General features: G+C 32.4%; 1 protein-coding gene across 8 annotated transcripts in view; it reads left to right on the top strand.

Moving 5' to 3' along the window:
- SLC4A10 (solute carrier family 4 member 10) overlaps window positions 1-14,866 on the top strand; it is a gene marked incomplete at both ends in the record, with an annotated part of 302,735 nt that overhangs the window by 177,605 nt on the left and 110,264 nt on the right. For 3 of the 8 annotated variants that reach the window (XM_080799608.1, XM_080799606.1, XM_080799610.1), the window contains 2 exons: window positions 10,043-10,134; window positions 11,109-11,198. In XM_080799608.1, coding sequence (XP_080655734.1) covers window positions 10,043-10,134; window positions 11,109-11,198 — 182 coding nt within the window. The remainder of the gene's footprint in view (window positions 1-10,042; window positions 10,135-11,108; window positions 11,199-14,866) is intronic. The other 5 variants (XM_080799609.1, XM_080799607.1, XM_080799604.1 and 2 more) reach the window with 3 other exon arrangements.

Raw genomic sequence — 14,866 nt, 5'->3', positions numbered from 1 at the left:
CACCCCACAACCTGAGAATGTAATAAAATGCTTTGAATTATGGCTTTTTAAAGGTAAAATGAATAATGGTCACCATTTACTGTTTGTGGAAAAGAGCTAATGTTTTGATGTTAATCATAGTTAACAAATTCCATGAGAGGTTATGATTAAAAAGACCAACTAGAACACTGCTCGTGGCTCTAACGTATATTAAGCCTGATTTCCAGTTCATAGGCTCATTGGTGTTTGCAGTGCTACATCTTCAATGCCCATGGAGCCACAGTGTACTTACTATCTTCACACACCAACCCAGATGAGACCAATCACTGTTTTTTGGCACTTATGACTTACTCCTTATGGCGTGTGCATTCAGACTGGTTTATCCTTCTTTTGTATTTTGTTCTCTCCTTGCATCTCTTTGAACCTTCATCGTTTATGCTAAAGAAGTTGATTAGGAATCTATCCTTTCCATTAGTATTGTGAAGGAAGATAAAGTTATCATGAGGATGATAGGAATTTGTGAGACTTTCATCAGCTACACAAAGTCCCAGTTTTAAAAGATAAAAATTAATGAAAAGTAATCTCAAATGTTGTACTAGAAAGACTCTGACTTGCACAAAAGCTTTAAAGCATGTATATTTCAGCATGGACTATTTTATGTCATTTCACTCCTACTTTCAATAGCTGTAGTGATGCCTTAAATACAAATGCATGAAAATGAGTTTTCTCCACATTGTGCTTTAAATGGGATTTTAAAACCAATTTTCCTACTACTGAATCAAGTATATGCATATAGAAGAAATGCTTTGATAAATCAACAAAGATGATTAGATGTACTATTGTTTCAGAGCACAGAACCAGTTCTTAATGGCAAAATGATTTTTGAAATACTTTTTGATTTTTTAAATCATTGTTGTCATATAGTAGTCTGTAGTTGTGCATACACACGTATCCCCTGCTTTCTGAAAATTCATGTTATGCCACTTCACTTTGGTTCTTTTTAAAGATTTATTTATTTGAGAGAGAAAGAGAAGGCACGCATGTATGTGTGCATGTCAGGGGAGGGGCTGTGGGAGAGAGAGGGAGGGAATCTCTAGCAAACTCCCTTCTGAGCATGGAGTGCAATGCTGGGCTCAATCCCATGCCCCTGAGATCATGACCTGAGCTGAAATCGAGTTGGTTGCTTAACCCACTGAGCCACCCAGGAGCCCCATGCAACTTCACTTTTATGAAAGACCTGCATTAGTACCTATTTTCATTAGCCAAGAGAAATCCAGAGAGGATTTTGCTTTTGTTAAAAAAAAAAAAAAAGCTATTATTATAATCTTGTAGGTCTTAAAAATGAAGTGGTACAAGGCAAACTTTCAGAAAGAAGGGTTTCATAGGAACATTACTTTTGTGTAGCAAGGGGAACTTATGTAAGTTCAATTAAGTACTTTATAACATATACCAATTAGTATTTATAGATTCCACTGAGCATTTTGGAATTTATGCTTTGCTTTAAATCATATCATATATTCAAAATATATTCATATTCTAAATCACAAATTGCTTTTAAATATGCTATACATAAAAATGACAGAATAGGGATGCCTGGGTGGCTCAGTCATTAAGTATCTGCCTTTGGCTCAGGTCATGATCCCAGGGTCCTGGGATCAAGTCCCATACCTGACTCCCCGCTCCGTGGGAGGATTGCTTCTCTCTCTCCTACTCCCCCTGCTTGTGTTCCCTCTCTCACTGTGTCTCTCTCTGTCAAATAAATAAATAAATAAATAAAATCTTAAAAAAAATGACAAAGTGAAGCTTTTATATTCTGAGACCTAATCTAAATGTAGTACTTTTATTAAGTTATGATACTAGAACTTACTTGGGTATGATGATATTAAAACAACAGATTCAGATATTTACTAATTTTGACATTGGGCATATGTCTACATGATTCTGAGGACCTTATTAAAATATTTCTCTGAACTAACTATGTATGAATGCAAGCACATTTAAAAAAATTCTGCCTTCATTTGATTACTTTTAATAGAAATCAAATAATAAAATATATGTCTATAAGAAGGATATATGTTTATTTAAAAATGCAAGGCCTGGGGGTGCCTGGGTGGTTCAGTAGGTTAAGCCTCTGCCTTCAGCTCAGGTCGTAATCTCAGGGTCCTGGGATCAAGCCCCGCATCAGGCTCTCTGCTAGGCAGGGAGGCTGTTTCCTCCCTTCTCTCTCCGCCTGCCTCTCTGCCTACATGTGATCTCTATCCAATAAATAAATAAAATCTTTGAAAAAAAAATGCAAGGCTTGTGGATTGTGAACTAGCCATAATTTACGTTTTAAATTTCACTGGGAATAAAGTTTACCATAAAATGACTTTATTACATTTTATTTGTGGAGGGAAGAAGGTAATGAATTTACTGGGTGACTAATTTATTGTAATGTCATGTAGACTTAGACACAGTATTTGATACTGCCTTACACTTCTGGTAGACATGAGAAGAAATGACAGAATTATAGCCTTGAATCACAAGTCTACATCTAGATACATAGAGATATAAAGTTTTCCGAAAGTCTACTTTTTGCCTTACTGAGGCAAATGCTTAGTTTTTCTGAAAACTGGAATGTGAGTAGTTCTGAAGTGATTCTGTCACCATCTGTATAATCAGCCTTTATCTAAACATGTAGAGATCTTTTTGAGGCACATATTAGGGTAATAAAAACTTGGAAACATTTCTAATAAGATTCATATACCCAATTAAGTATTGTTGTAGAGTATGCTGTCAGAAATGGTTTTCTAAGCCTAGGCTTATAACACCTCCTCGTGACTCTGTTTTGCTTCTTCATACACTTTGCATAATTATGTGTGTTGAGAATTCTGAAAATATGTATAGACTTCACCAATTTAGAGATAAATCTCCTATCCAGAAGTGAAAAAAAGTGTGAAAGACCTTTATTACTATGGTTCTCAATCTACTTAGGAACTCTAAAAACTGACAAATTCTACATAAACAAACAAATCGAAATTCATAGCCATAAATATAGATCTGACATTGTTTCAAAATATGCAATGGAGATTTATTTTTTTGTGCAGTAGTACAGAGAGATGCAAAAGGATTTTAAGAAATCCAAAAAGGTGAAAATAATATTCTTATTATTTACAAAAAAATCTTTTCAGCAGAGTATTTCATGTAAAAATGGACTTTTCTCTTTTAAGATTATATAATGGGAACTAAATGGGATGAGGATTTTCTAGAAAGTTGAAACCAGAAAATATTTTCCTTCCCCAGCATAGGGATAAAAATAAGCCCCCTCTTGTTTTTAATATACTTTCACTTTTGGGGAAAAACTATCAAAATTCCCTCAAAAATGAACTGATATTTATGTAAAGAAGTTTAAAAGAGTTGAGGGAAATTGGAAGGGGAGGTGAACCATGAGAGACTATGGACTCTGAAAAACAACCTGAGGGTTTTGAAGGGGCGGGGGGTGGGAGGTTGGGGGAACCAGGTGGTGGGTATTAGGGAGGGCACATATTGCATGGAGCACTGGGTGTGGTGAAAAAACAATGAATACTGTTACGCTGAAAAGAAATAAAAAATTAAAAAAAAATCATTACCATTCCAAAAAAAAAATGCTTATATGCAAAAAAAAAAAAAAAGCTTCTACTTCCTTAATTGACTTTTCCTTGAGCATTATTACCTTAGTAGTAATCCCAAAAGTTAACTAAATTCAGATATTTCAGTCTGAGTCTCAAATGTGGATATTCCCCATTTTATAGATTTGATATGCAAGATAGTGATTTCCTTGCTCCTCTTCTCCCCAAGTCTGCACTATTTTGTTTGTAACTTTTCTTTAGTGATTTGTGATAATTTGTTAGTCTCACCTCTAAATATGTTAGCTTTACTTCTTTGTATAATTTTTTTTTCTTGGTGTTTGCACATTCTCTTAAGGGCTAAGTTGTGGGATGCTATGGCTTCACCATGCATTTGAATGCCGCCATGCTGTGTTTAACTTTCACTTTTCATTAAGCATCAAAACTGTGAGAATTAAATGTCTGATTCTGATGTTTCAATAAAAAGTGACAGTTACATTTGGCAAAACAACAGCAAAAAATAATAGAAAAATAGTATCTTCTTTAACATTAAAACTTTGAAAAAGATATGGGTGGAAAGTACTCAGAATAAATATATCAAGAATAGTCAATAATTCTTTGAAACTAGAAGGACTTTCTCAAGATAAAAATAACACTTGTGTTAAATGATCTGAAAAGTAAATATATCATTATTTGTATTTATCATTCAGTTCATGCATTTGATTATGTCTTGAGACATTTGGATTACAAATCTAATATAAAATATTATTAACCAACTGATAACCTTTATATATTTTAGAAGTAATTTCAGACTCAGGTGTTTGCTCAGGGGTAGGTTCTTCTCATTCCACTGTGTTCCACTGATAATTCTAACTCTATTTCTTTTCTTCCACATCTTTTCTCCGTCCTGTTACAAATACTTTCCAGTGGCAACTTTTATTTAGGATCGCAAAAGGAGTTGCAGAGCTGAAGGTCTCTAACTTACTTTCAAAACCACAGGTTCCTGGAGAACATTTAGATTTAGAAGGATGGGATATGAGTTGATTCTGTAGGCCTGCGTAGATCCCAGCCCTTAAAATAATGTATGCATGTGTATTGTGAATGACTTTTATTTATGGCTTTTGGAAATCAGTTTTATCGCTTTATAAGCACATCTTTTACAACGCCGTACTTTTTATTTTCAGATGTGTAATGTTTTTATGTGTTGAGATAGCTATATGCTTTTATGTTTTTTAAATACTGTGGTTTCATAAGTAAGGTACCAAAGAGTTTAAAAATTATTCCACATCATGTTCTACCTTTGAAGAAAAAAACCTAGACTTATAATTCTTAGAATTACTCGAGAGAAAACATGTTAAAAGATTCATGTAAATGTCAGAAGTAAACATTGTTATTCAATAAAGGTACTTTCCATTGTTTCAAAAAAAATCAAGGTGACTTGTTAACAAAACTGACAGTTCTGTTCAGAGGCTATATTGTTGTTACTGAGTTTTGGAATGTCAAGACTAGATATTAACAACAAAAGTAGATCTAATACAATGTGTTTAAATTTATTGTTTCTTATATTACATTATTTCAGGCATACTAATTTTCCTCCAAGTTTAATTATATGCATACCTTTTATGTTTTTGAAATGTAGCTCACCTAATCAACATTTTCTAAATACTTAGCCTTTCTTTCTTCATGTTTTCTATTCCCATGAATAAATGTATTGTTACACATGTATGTGACCTTGTCATTCATCTTTATATTTCTTTATTTTGCTCTGTCTTGTGTCTGTCTCTAACAGGCTCATCTCATCTCTGTACCTCCCTCATCTCCTACCCTTTGGGTACTCTAAATGCGTTGAAGGTTTCTGAGGTAGTGTAAATCAGCTTGGTCTCAAGGTTAATAGTAATGTACCTTTATGTCTTCATCCCAGTTTCCTTCAATACGCATGAGCTACAGTGGACTAAGCAGTAGCAAATAATGCTATACTTAAGCAATGTATTATTCTATTGATTTGAATTTGGCCAAATAGAAGTTAAAATCTGCTGTTTTACAATACTTATATGCATAATTTATTTAAAGAAGAAGAAAATTATAGATAAGGGCTTAAAATTAGTTAATATTATACTTTACAGATATTTTGAGAATGTATTTTACAGTTGCATTTCTATAATGAGATGTTTTAATATACTGACATTACTTAAAATAAAAAAATAGTACTTTGACATAATTTCATATTCCTTCTCCACAACTTTATGAAGAGGGAAATGGCTACGCCAGTCTCACAATGGACTTAATGAAAAATTTATGAAGTAACAAGTAGAATGGCAGAACTTTCCTTTTCTGATTATCAGTTATTTAAATTGCTCTCAGTTTTCTCCTGTGCTTGCCCCACATCTTATATAATTTGCCCTGGAAAAAGTCCATGGTCTATAATAACTTTTTTATCTAACTGATATATGCTCCCTCATGAAAGTCCAGAGGAATAAAATGAATTCATAACTCAAAGGAAAATTAATTCAAACAGTTGCTAATATGAATACTACATAATATGCACTTTGATTAATAAGACACATGACAAATATTAGAGTTTTGGGTTTAAGATGGTGAACTAGTTGAGTTTAAAAGCCTGGAAAAATAGGGGCATCTGGCTTGTTCATTTGGTAAAGCATGTGATTCTTGTCCCTGGGGTCATAAGTTCAAGCTTCATGTTGGGTATAGAGCCCACTTTAAAAAAATGAATAAATTTATAAAAGCCTGGAAAATTAAACGTATGAGGGTGATGTTAGGTTTCTTAAATGTTTATATTTATATACTCATGATCATTTCCCCGTTAATACTAATGGTGTCCACTTTTCATTTGTTTTTGAATAATCTACTCTAAATATAATTAGGCTACTGAGTTAATAAATGTCTCTTTCTCTCTCTTTTTTTGTTTTTGTTTTTGGATAGCCATATTCATGCCTCAAAATTATTTAGATATTATAATAACAGATGTGATTAAACATTGAAATGACATTTATTTATAGGATATATTAATATGGGTAGTGATCAATAGGTAAAATGAAGGTAATATAAAGAAATAAAGATATGTATGTTCAAAAGCATTGTGGCATCATGATTTGAAAGAGTATCATAAAAATTAGCACTCATTAAACTTCCACATATATATGTGAGTGCTAAATCTTAACCTTATATGATTTTGTCCTGGAGGGAAAAATATCCCAACAAATTCTTTGTTATTCTATTAGAAAACATACTCTCATTTTTGTTGAAAGTAAAATCCTATACCTGAAAATTCGCATTCTGAGAATTATTATTGTTTTAAACATCAGAGAAAATAAGGGATGCCCTTTCAGAATCTATATTTATGATTCTTCTTTTATAATAGTATTTAAGCTAATAAAAGTCGTTTTGAAATTCAAGCCCATCCCCTTCCTCTGAAAGGCAGTAATTTTGGGGATAAGCTAAAGAGATCAGTGTTTACAAGGACAGAGACTATAGTCATAAAATTTATTTCAATTTATGGAATTTTTGGCCATCCAACAGACTATACTTCATGATTTCAGTTATATACATACACTAATATATAGATAGATCTAGATATATAACAAATACAATTTACGTCCCTTAAAGGCTTCTATTTTTTTTCAAAATAACCCAAACCAAACTTATCAGTTTAATTTTTAAATGATAATATCTATGTGTTTTTCTGCATCCTGCCAAGTTTTCAGATACTACCTTGAAGATACAGACTTTTAATGTCTATTGTTTCATTTTAACCAATTAATATACATATCAAGAAATAAAACTTGGAGTTTCCTTTAAACTTTGCAGGACTCTTGATGTGATTAAGTATATTTATTACATTTACTACTTTATTTAACTATTACCTCTGAAGTGTAAAACATACCAAATTTGTGGTTTATATTTCTAGCATAGGTTGGCAGTTTGAATGCCTTTTTCCTATATTCTATTCACATCTCTAGAATTTAGAACTTACAAGAAATTCCCTATCATCTCTAATATCTTCTGCTAGTTAAGTACTCTCCACTAGGTCCTTATCCATATCGTTGAAAATAGTCATAGAGATACACTTCAAATCTCTTTCTGATTATCACCTTTATGGGGTAATATTTTGTAAAATTTTCATCATCTTAGAACAAAAATAGAATAGAACAATAAATCTCAAAGTGTTAGCATGTATAAGAAGAAATACAAGTGTCAATGTTTTAAAGATATCACATGAGCTGATGGTAATTTATAAAATATTCTGCTTTTAAAGTATATATATGAAAACACAAGCTATCCCAATTTATTCAGATTTTAAGTTGTGGCATATTTTCTATCCAATTAAATATCTTCAAAGTGGGTGATTTTTGCATTGGGTTAACTCTCTTTTTGTATGTATTTGCTGATCGAATTAAATAATTGTCCCTCCACGCAGTTTTAGATCACACGAAATAAATTATTATAAGAAAGCCAATATATGTTTATCTCATTTTCCCATGTTTTGAATTTCACCTCTCAACTATACGGAACATTCAGTAAATTTAGGTTTAAATATATCTAATGTTCTAATTCATGAAAATATGGAGAAATGATGTGAAACTGGTGATTGAAGACATCTGTTAGTAGCACAAATGCATTATGTAAAAGGTTTTTTTAAAATTACAGTTATTATTTTGAGAATGATAAATGAAATGGCTGCTAATGAACAGTTCACAGTCATAGCCGCACATGGCAGTTAGAAATGGGAGAATGAAAATAATTGATACAGTTTACATCTGTCATTTCTCTGAAGTTCGTGTATCTCTTAGAATATGATATAATCAGAATTTCTGCACACGGCTGGAGGTAAATTTGCTTTAAAAACTCATTTTTAATATGCTGGCTAATTGAACATAATAATAATAAAAGCAAAAATTAAAAAAAAATTTCAATTTTAAAATCTTCACGAAATGTATTATTTTACTTTGTGTAGTGATAGCAGAGAAATATTGAAGTTTTGGAAGAATCTTAAGTTCATTATTTCTGGCAATATAGCAATTTTAAAACATAACAAAATTGTACGTATTAATAAATGACCCCTGCTTGAGAGGCTTAATCATTCCAAAAGCAAAATTACAGTTAATATTTGAAAGCATTATTAGATTTTAAGTCATTCTTGGTAATTTCTAGGTAACAAAGGGTAAGTGGGATATCAGGAAAGAATTTGAAGAAAAGGTTCTGTTTGTATATACACTGGTAGTTTAGAGAAGGTTGGATAAGTAGAGATTCTAGTAGGTGGAGAAGATGAGACTAAAGGTGAACTTTGAATAAAATTGAAATTTAGGCAGGGTGAAGAGAGGAGGCAGGCAGAGAGAGGAGAGAGTATTCCTGTCGAAGGCAGAGGGGAATAAGAGCAGTTAAGTGGAGTCACTGAGTTATGGTCATAAATATGGTGAAGGCTTCAAAGCTGGGTTGCCATTACTCATTTCACAGCAAAAGTTGTAAGTGAGGGTGGGAGGAAGTTAGGGAAAAAGAAAGATGCAAGTGAAAGTAAGCAGAGCTTGTTAATTTTTACCATTTAATTGCTGAATATGGACAGATTTCAGATAAGCTGTGATTGAAAAAGATGTATTTCATGAATAGTGGAATTTAATTACCCATTGTCACATCCCCACCTCTACTGTCCATTTAACTAATAACATAAGCTTCCCTATAATGGGAAAAAACTACAAAGTAATTAAGTTGCTGGTTAGTGTTAATGGAAAACTAACACAGTTCAAGTTCATTGGTCTTTTCTCATGCAGGGCAATATCAGTATACTTACATAATTGAATAGTAACAAAGATAAAATCATATTCACAGGGTCTGTACTGTGTTAAGGGAAAGGTATTTCTAACTGCCCCTGTCATACAGAAATCTCTAGACGTTTTCGTCAAAGCCTTTTTCTCATTGTTTTCTTCAGGTGGAATAGAATCTATGGATATGCTGTGTATTCAGATATATCTGAATAAATAGTCAGAAAAATATTTGCCCTTTTAAAAAAATTACATTTTAAATTCTTCAGATTGAGCTTAAATCATAGATGTCTATCTTGTCATTCATATATATATATATATGTATATATGTATATATATATAATTTATATGTGTGTGTCATTAGTTATGGACAAATTTAGAACTCAATGATGTTTCAAAACCATGATTAGATTTAAATATTTTGTGGACAATCTCCTTCATAGAGAATAACTGTTCAGCTATGGAGTTTTAACCTGAGAATTGGCTTTCTTTTTCTTGACTGAATTCTCCCATTTCTATCTGTAACAGACAAATAATACTATTTGTATTGATATAGATCTGTTTATATTGACCCTTCATGCTTACCTCATAAACTCATTAAGAAATGAGTTAGCCTATGTTAGCCTAGATTAATTCATATTTCACTCAATCTGTCTAGAATTATGTAAGTAATTGTTTGTATTCTGTAATGACAATTTCTTTTAGCAGGTCAGGTTGTTTCTCCTCAGTCTGCTCCAGCCTGTGTTGAAAATAAAAACGATGTGAGCAGAGAAAACAGCACTGTTGACTTTAGCAAGGTAAGCTTTTCTCTCGCATTTAATAAGCCACTGAGTTATTACTAGAAATTACTACCCATTTTAAGAGGCGTTGACACAACTTTTTGCATGTACTTTTTTTTTGTTTCTTAGCCAAAGCTTGATACTGTTATAGATGATGTTAGCATTCAAGTTCACATGTAACATTTTGCTTATTCACAAAACCAAATGTGTAAGTTTTATGTATAGTGTTCAGGTTTCAGCCACTTGGTATAATGTATCTCTTACAGAAATAAAGGAGAGCTGGACTTCACAGAGAATTTAACAGAAGTTTATTGTTCAAAACTATTGCTGGTTATTTTTTTTTCAAAATCGTTTTTCTCCTATTTGTGGAAAAACAAACCATATGATATAAACTTCACTGTGGTAATCGAGGAAGGCCTTAGTGTAAGGAAAACACTAGAACCTAGTAAGACTGAACAGAGTTTTGAATAAAAACATAATAACAACTGACTCTGTTGAGGGATACATCTACAGAGAGACAATTCAAATGAAACCATTGACTTGAACATATTCTAAGAAAATAGAATACATGTGATTTGGGTTAGCAAATTCCTGACAGTGTATCTGTGCTATTGTAGGCTATGGCAAATTAACACTTGACCAGGAAAGAGGAGTTTCCATATTGATGAAAAATAAAGAGGGTCAACGATTCTTTTTATCTGAGTGGCTGAAACAGTAATAACCCAGAGTGATTTTTTTTTTCCCCTGAAAGCACTTAGCACTTGCAATGACTGTAACAGTGGGAGGAGTTGGGAATGGGAGGCAGAGTAGAAGTTGCCTGCATTGAGCTTCTGAAGATGGATGGCGATCAGCTCCTTGTTGCTGTTTCAGAATGCCTCTGCCAGTGCCTAAACGGTCTAGGTCTAGTCATGTGCATGTTCTCCCTCTGGTGCCTGGTGGAGTCTCCATGGGAGCACGGTGTACCAGCTTAAGTCTGTTAATTATGCGTGCAGGGACTGGGAGGCCAACAAAAGGGGCATACTAGTCCCTGTGGGATGAAACAAAGGCATGAAAAAGGACCTCCACACCAGCAAGAGAGAGAGGTGAGGGCATACTCGGGCTATCTTTCTACAGTGGTTCCAAGCTCATTTCACCATATGGAGGCATGTGATTCAAATATTAAGCCAGTTCAAATGTATTATTCCATTTCCGCTCCAAATAACATATCTTTTTAAAGCATTACATCTTCATTCATCTGCAAGTTGGAATAAAATTGTCACAAACTGCCATACATTTAATTTATGAAATTCTTCATTTGAAACAATATCTTAAAAGCAATTGACATAAAAAGTCGCTTACTTATTTATGCAGGCACTAACAGTGTAACAGGGGCACATTTAACACTCTCAAAAACAATGATAATGTATCACATCCTTTGAAATAAACTACCTTTTAACTTTTTTAAAGGATATAACCCCTTGACACTGAATTTTGTATCTCCATATCATTTTGCTTTTAGTTGTCTGACCTATCTTTGCAGCCTTCACAAATGCTTTTATCACATCCGAAAGAAAATGGATACTGTCAATCGGAGAGAGTAGTCTTATCTTCAGGTCCCCCATACCCAAACAATTAGAACTACAGAAGAGAGAAAAAATATATAATCTTTCCTTTAATCCTTGTCTTCCTTATTACATTTCCAATCAGTGGTCCATTTCATCTTTTAACAGGCAAGTGAAATTTCTACAGCCCTCTACTCAGTACCAACCATCTCTACTCCCCAGTCTCTTGTCCATATCATGGCATATTGTAAAGAACATGGCTTTTGAGAAAGAACATCAGATCTTGAATCCTAACTCTAACATTTATAAGCTATCTGATCTTGGAGAAGTTCTCTGAAGTTCAGCTTTCTCATATGTAAAATAAGAACAATATTGCTTATTTCTAATTTTGCTGTAAAAATTAAAGGTGGTAATATAGAGAGCCTGGCAGAGTGCTGAGCATATAGCAGATCATCAATAAAAAGTGGTTTTTATTATTGTCATTGTTGTTGTTTTAATATTAGTGGAAATAGCATAAAAAATAAATACTAGACCAAAACCTTAATATGTTTTGGTCTCCCCTGGATATCTGGTGCCTTGAATGGTGCTTGGAATGTACTTGTTGAATGAATCCTATGAGATTTAATGTAATTCAAGCCTTTAGTTCTGGAACTTTTTTCCAAGTAATACTTCTTGCCTTATAACCTGGGAGGGCAGAGTGATAGGGTTTGGAAAGAAGAAATGTGATCTATCATTACAGAAACAAATTTTAGTTCCAGATTTTACAGGTATATGAATTAAGCATTTTTAGCCCTGATGATTTCAGTTTGGTAGTGAATTTAATGAAAGTTCAGCTAGTCTCTAGGTTACTTTGGCTATGTTAATATTTAAGCTCTTTTAGGTAGGTTGCAAAACCTATTCATTTTATGTGACTTAATACTGTATCCTAGGTACATTCAATCTACATGTTTTTAACCCTTCCAATGGATAAGCTCATCAAACTTATTAATTTGGGGAATGTTTTTGAATATAAGCTGAGGTTGTCAGGTTTTTGCTTCCAATAAGTGCTTTTAAAAAGTGGATGTGTCAAAAGTCTATTGCTTTTTGTTTTTTAAACTGACATGTAGCAGATGGCTATTTTAGTGTTTCCCAGGATGTTGGTGGTGTTTATTTCAAATGACCCAAAGAAGACTTCACATTATTTTCTATATAGAAGGAACTTTCTTCTGCATCTATCTTTAATATGTGAAACATATTACAATGAATGGATTTTTAAATCCTCGAACTGTAGGAAACCTTAGAAATCTTCTGATTTAGAAAGTGAGAAAGCTGAATCCCAGAGAGAGTTAGAGAGCTGCTCAAGATCACTTGCTGGTTAGGGTCACAACACCATTTCTCCTCAGAGAATCCCTATTAATTTTCTTGTACTTTCTATAATGGGCTTAAGACTTAAACTTTCTCCTTAAAGTCCCATCACTGTTTCCTTCACATCTCAGCACATGGCTTGTCCAGACACTTCTTGTTCCACCATGATCTTCTGTCCAACCTTGTTCCCTAGAGATATACCTGTTTCTCACCTGCAGCTTAAGTACCAAATGCCCAGAATAAAACATCTTCCCCTTCTTAGCATAAAGGTCTAAAGAGCCCAGAAGCATGGGTGTGAATCCATATTCATTAGAGTATATACCTTGATTACTTTGAGGTCCTATTCAGAGAATCAGAAAATTCTACTTTCATTATGTTCATTCCAACTGTTTGACTCCACTTAAGGATTGTCTTAGAGATATAATTCAGCCTAGTTCTTCAGAGCAGTTTTAGGTATTTGTAATTTTATAAAAGGTTAAATTATGGTTCTTAAATATGATCTCTGTTATATTAAAAGGTAGCTAGATTGTCAGGGCTCTTTTGAATAATATAATAGCCCAAATACAAAAATATAGGGCTAATGCAAGAATAACATAATATATAATTGCATAATATAATAATAAATTAGATAATGTATTATATAATCTATCACTCCCAAATATATGACTATCCCAAGAGTAATGTAATGTAATGAGTATAATATAATGGCTATTCCAGATATGTATCATTTAGCTATAAATTATTACATTTTAAATCAAAATTTGCTAAACCTGAAATTATGCTTTTTCTAAATAACAGATAAAAATAGATGATCTATTAGGTATTATGTAATGCAAAAATATTTAAATGCTAGGATCATATATTTCCTTTTGTAAAATTGTACTATTTTAGCACACTATATAGTCCTTGATTTAATTAAATTGGATCTTAAGACATTTATTTGTATGATTGCCACCAGCCTGAGGCACAGACTTCAGTGGTAGAGGCTTTGGCATTTGTCTAGCAATAAATGAGTTTATAGAAAGTTTTTTTTGGGTAGAACTTAAATTTCTCAGTAAAGTTATGACAGGTATTGCCAATATAATTCATATTTATCAACTACACATTTTCTTAAAAAGCTGTTTTCTCACTTTAAATTTTATTCCAGTGTATTAACATTGTATAATTCTTTTTTCCATCAGGAGGAAAAACGTAGTTGTTTACTTTCTAAGTCCCTAAAAGACTATGAAGATATATTGTGCTTTTCTCATAGGGCTAATAGTATATAGGTAATCTTCTATTCCCTTCTTGAAAATTTATGCATTATTGTAAAATTGTAAAGCATTACTAATTTAAAGCATTTTCAATGTGTGCATTTCTTCTAGCTACAAAAATAAAAATGAAAATATAAGAATAATTCCCCTGAAATTTAACCTTCTATTATTAAGGTAAATAAATACTTTGCATTTATAAATTTAAAAGTTAGGTTCCATTAAAGGAAAATATTTACCATGTAATATCCCAATGCATATGTTTTATGAGTTTACAAATTTATATTTGGAAATATATTTGTAGAATAAAAACTTTGGAATTTATAATATTTATCATAATTTTTTATAGGCACTTTTGCTTTGTTAAATAATTTTTTTCTTTAAAATAGAACCTACGTTCTATTTAATGTTTTTAGTGGCGTATTACAGATTATTTTTATGTTTAATTCTTGTGATAAAATGTGTACTTCATATAATAGGATTTATGTTTTATGGGACCCTTATCTTACAGAAAAATTAAGTAGTTATAAACCTCTAACTAGCTATGCTGAGGTCTTGATTTCAGAAAGTAGCATATTTAATGTAGTCCCTACAGTCTGGCTATGGACTTCCTAA

The sequence above is a fragment of the Martes martes genome, assembly GCF_963455335.1.
Source record: "Martes martes genome assembly, chromosome: 3".
Classification (NCBI taxonomy): domain Eukaryota; kingdom Metazoa; phylum Chordata; class Mammalia; order Carnivora; family Mustelidae; genus Martes; species Martes martes.
Note: the sequence above shows the minus strand (reverse complement) of the source record. Positions and strands in the feature narration are given on the sequence as shown.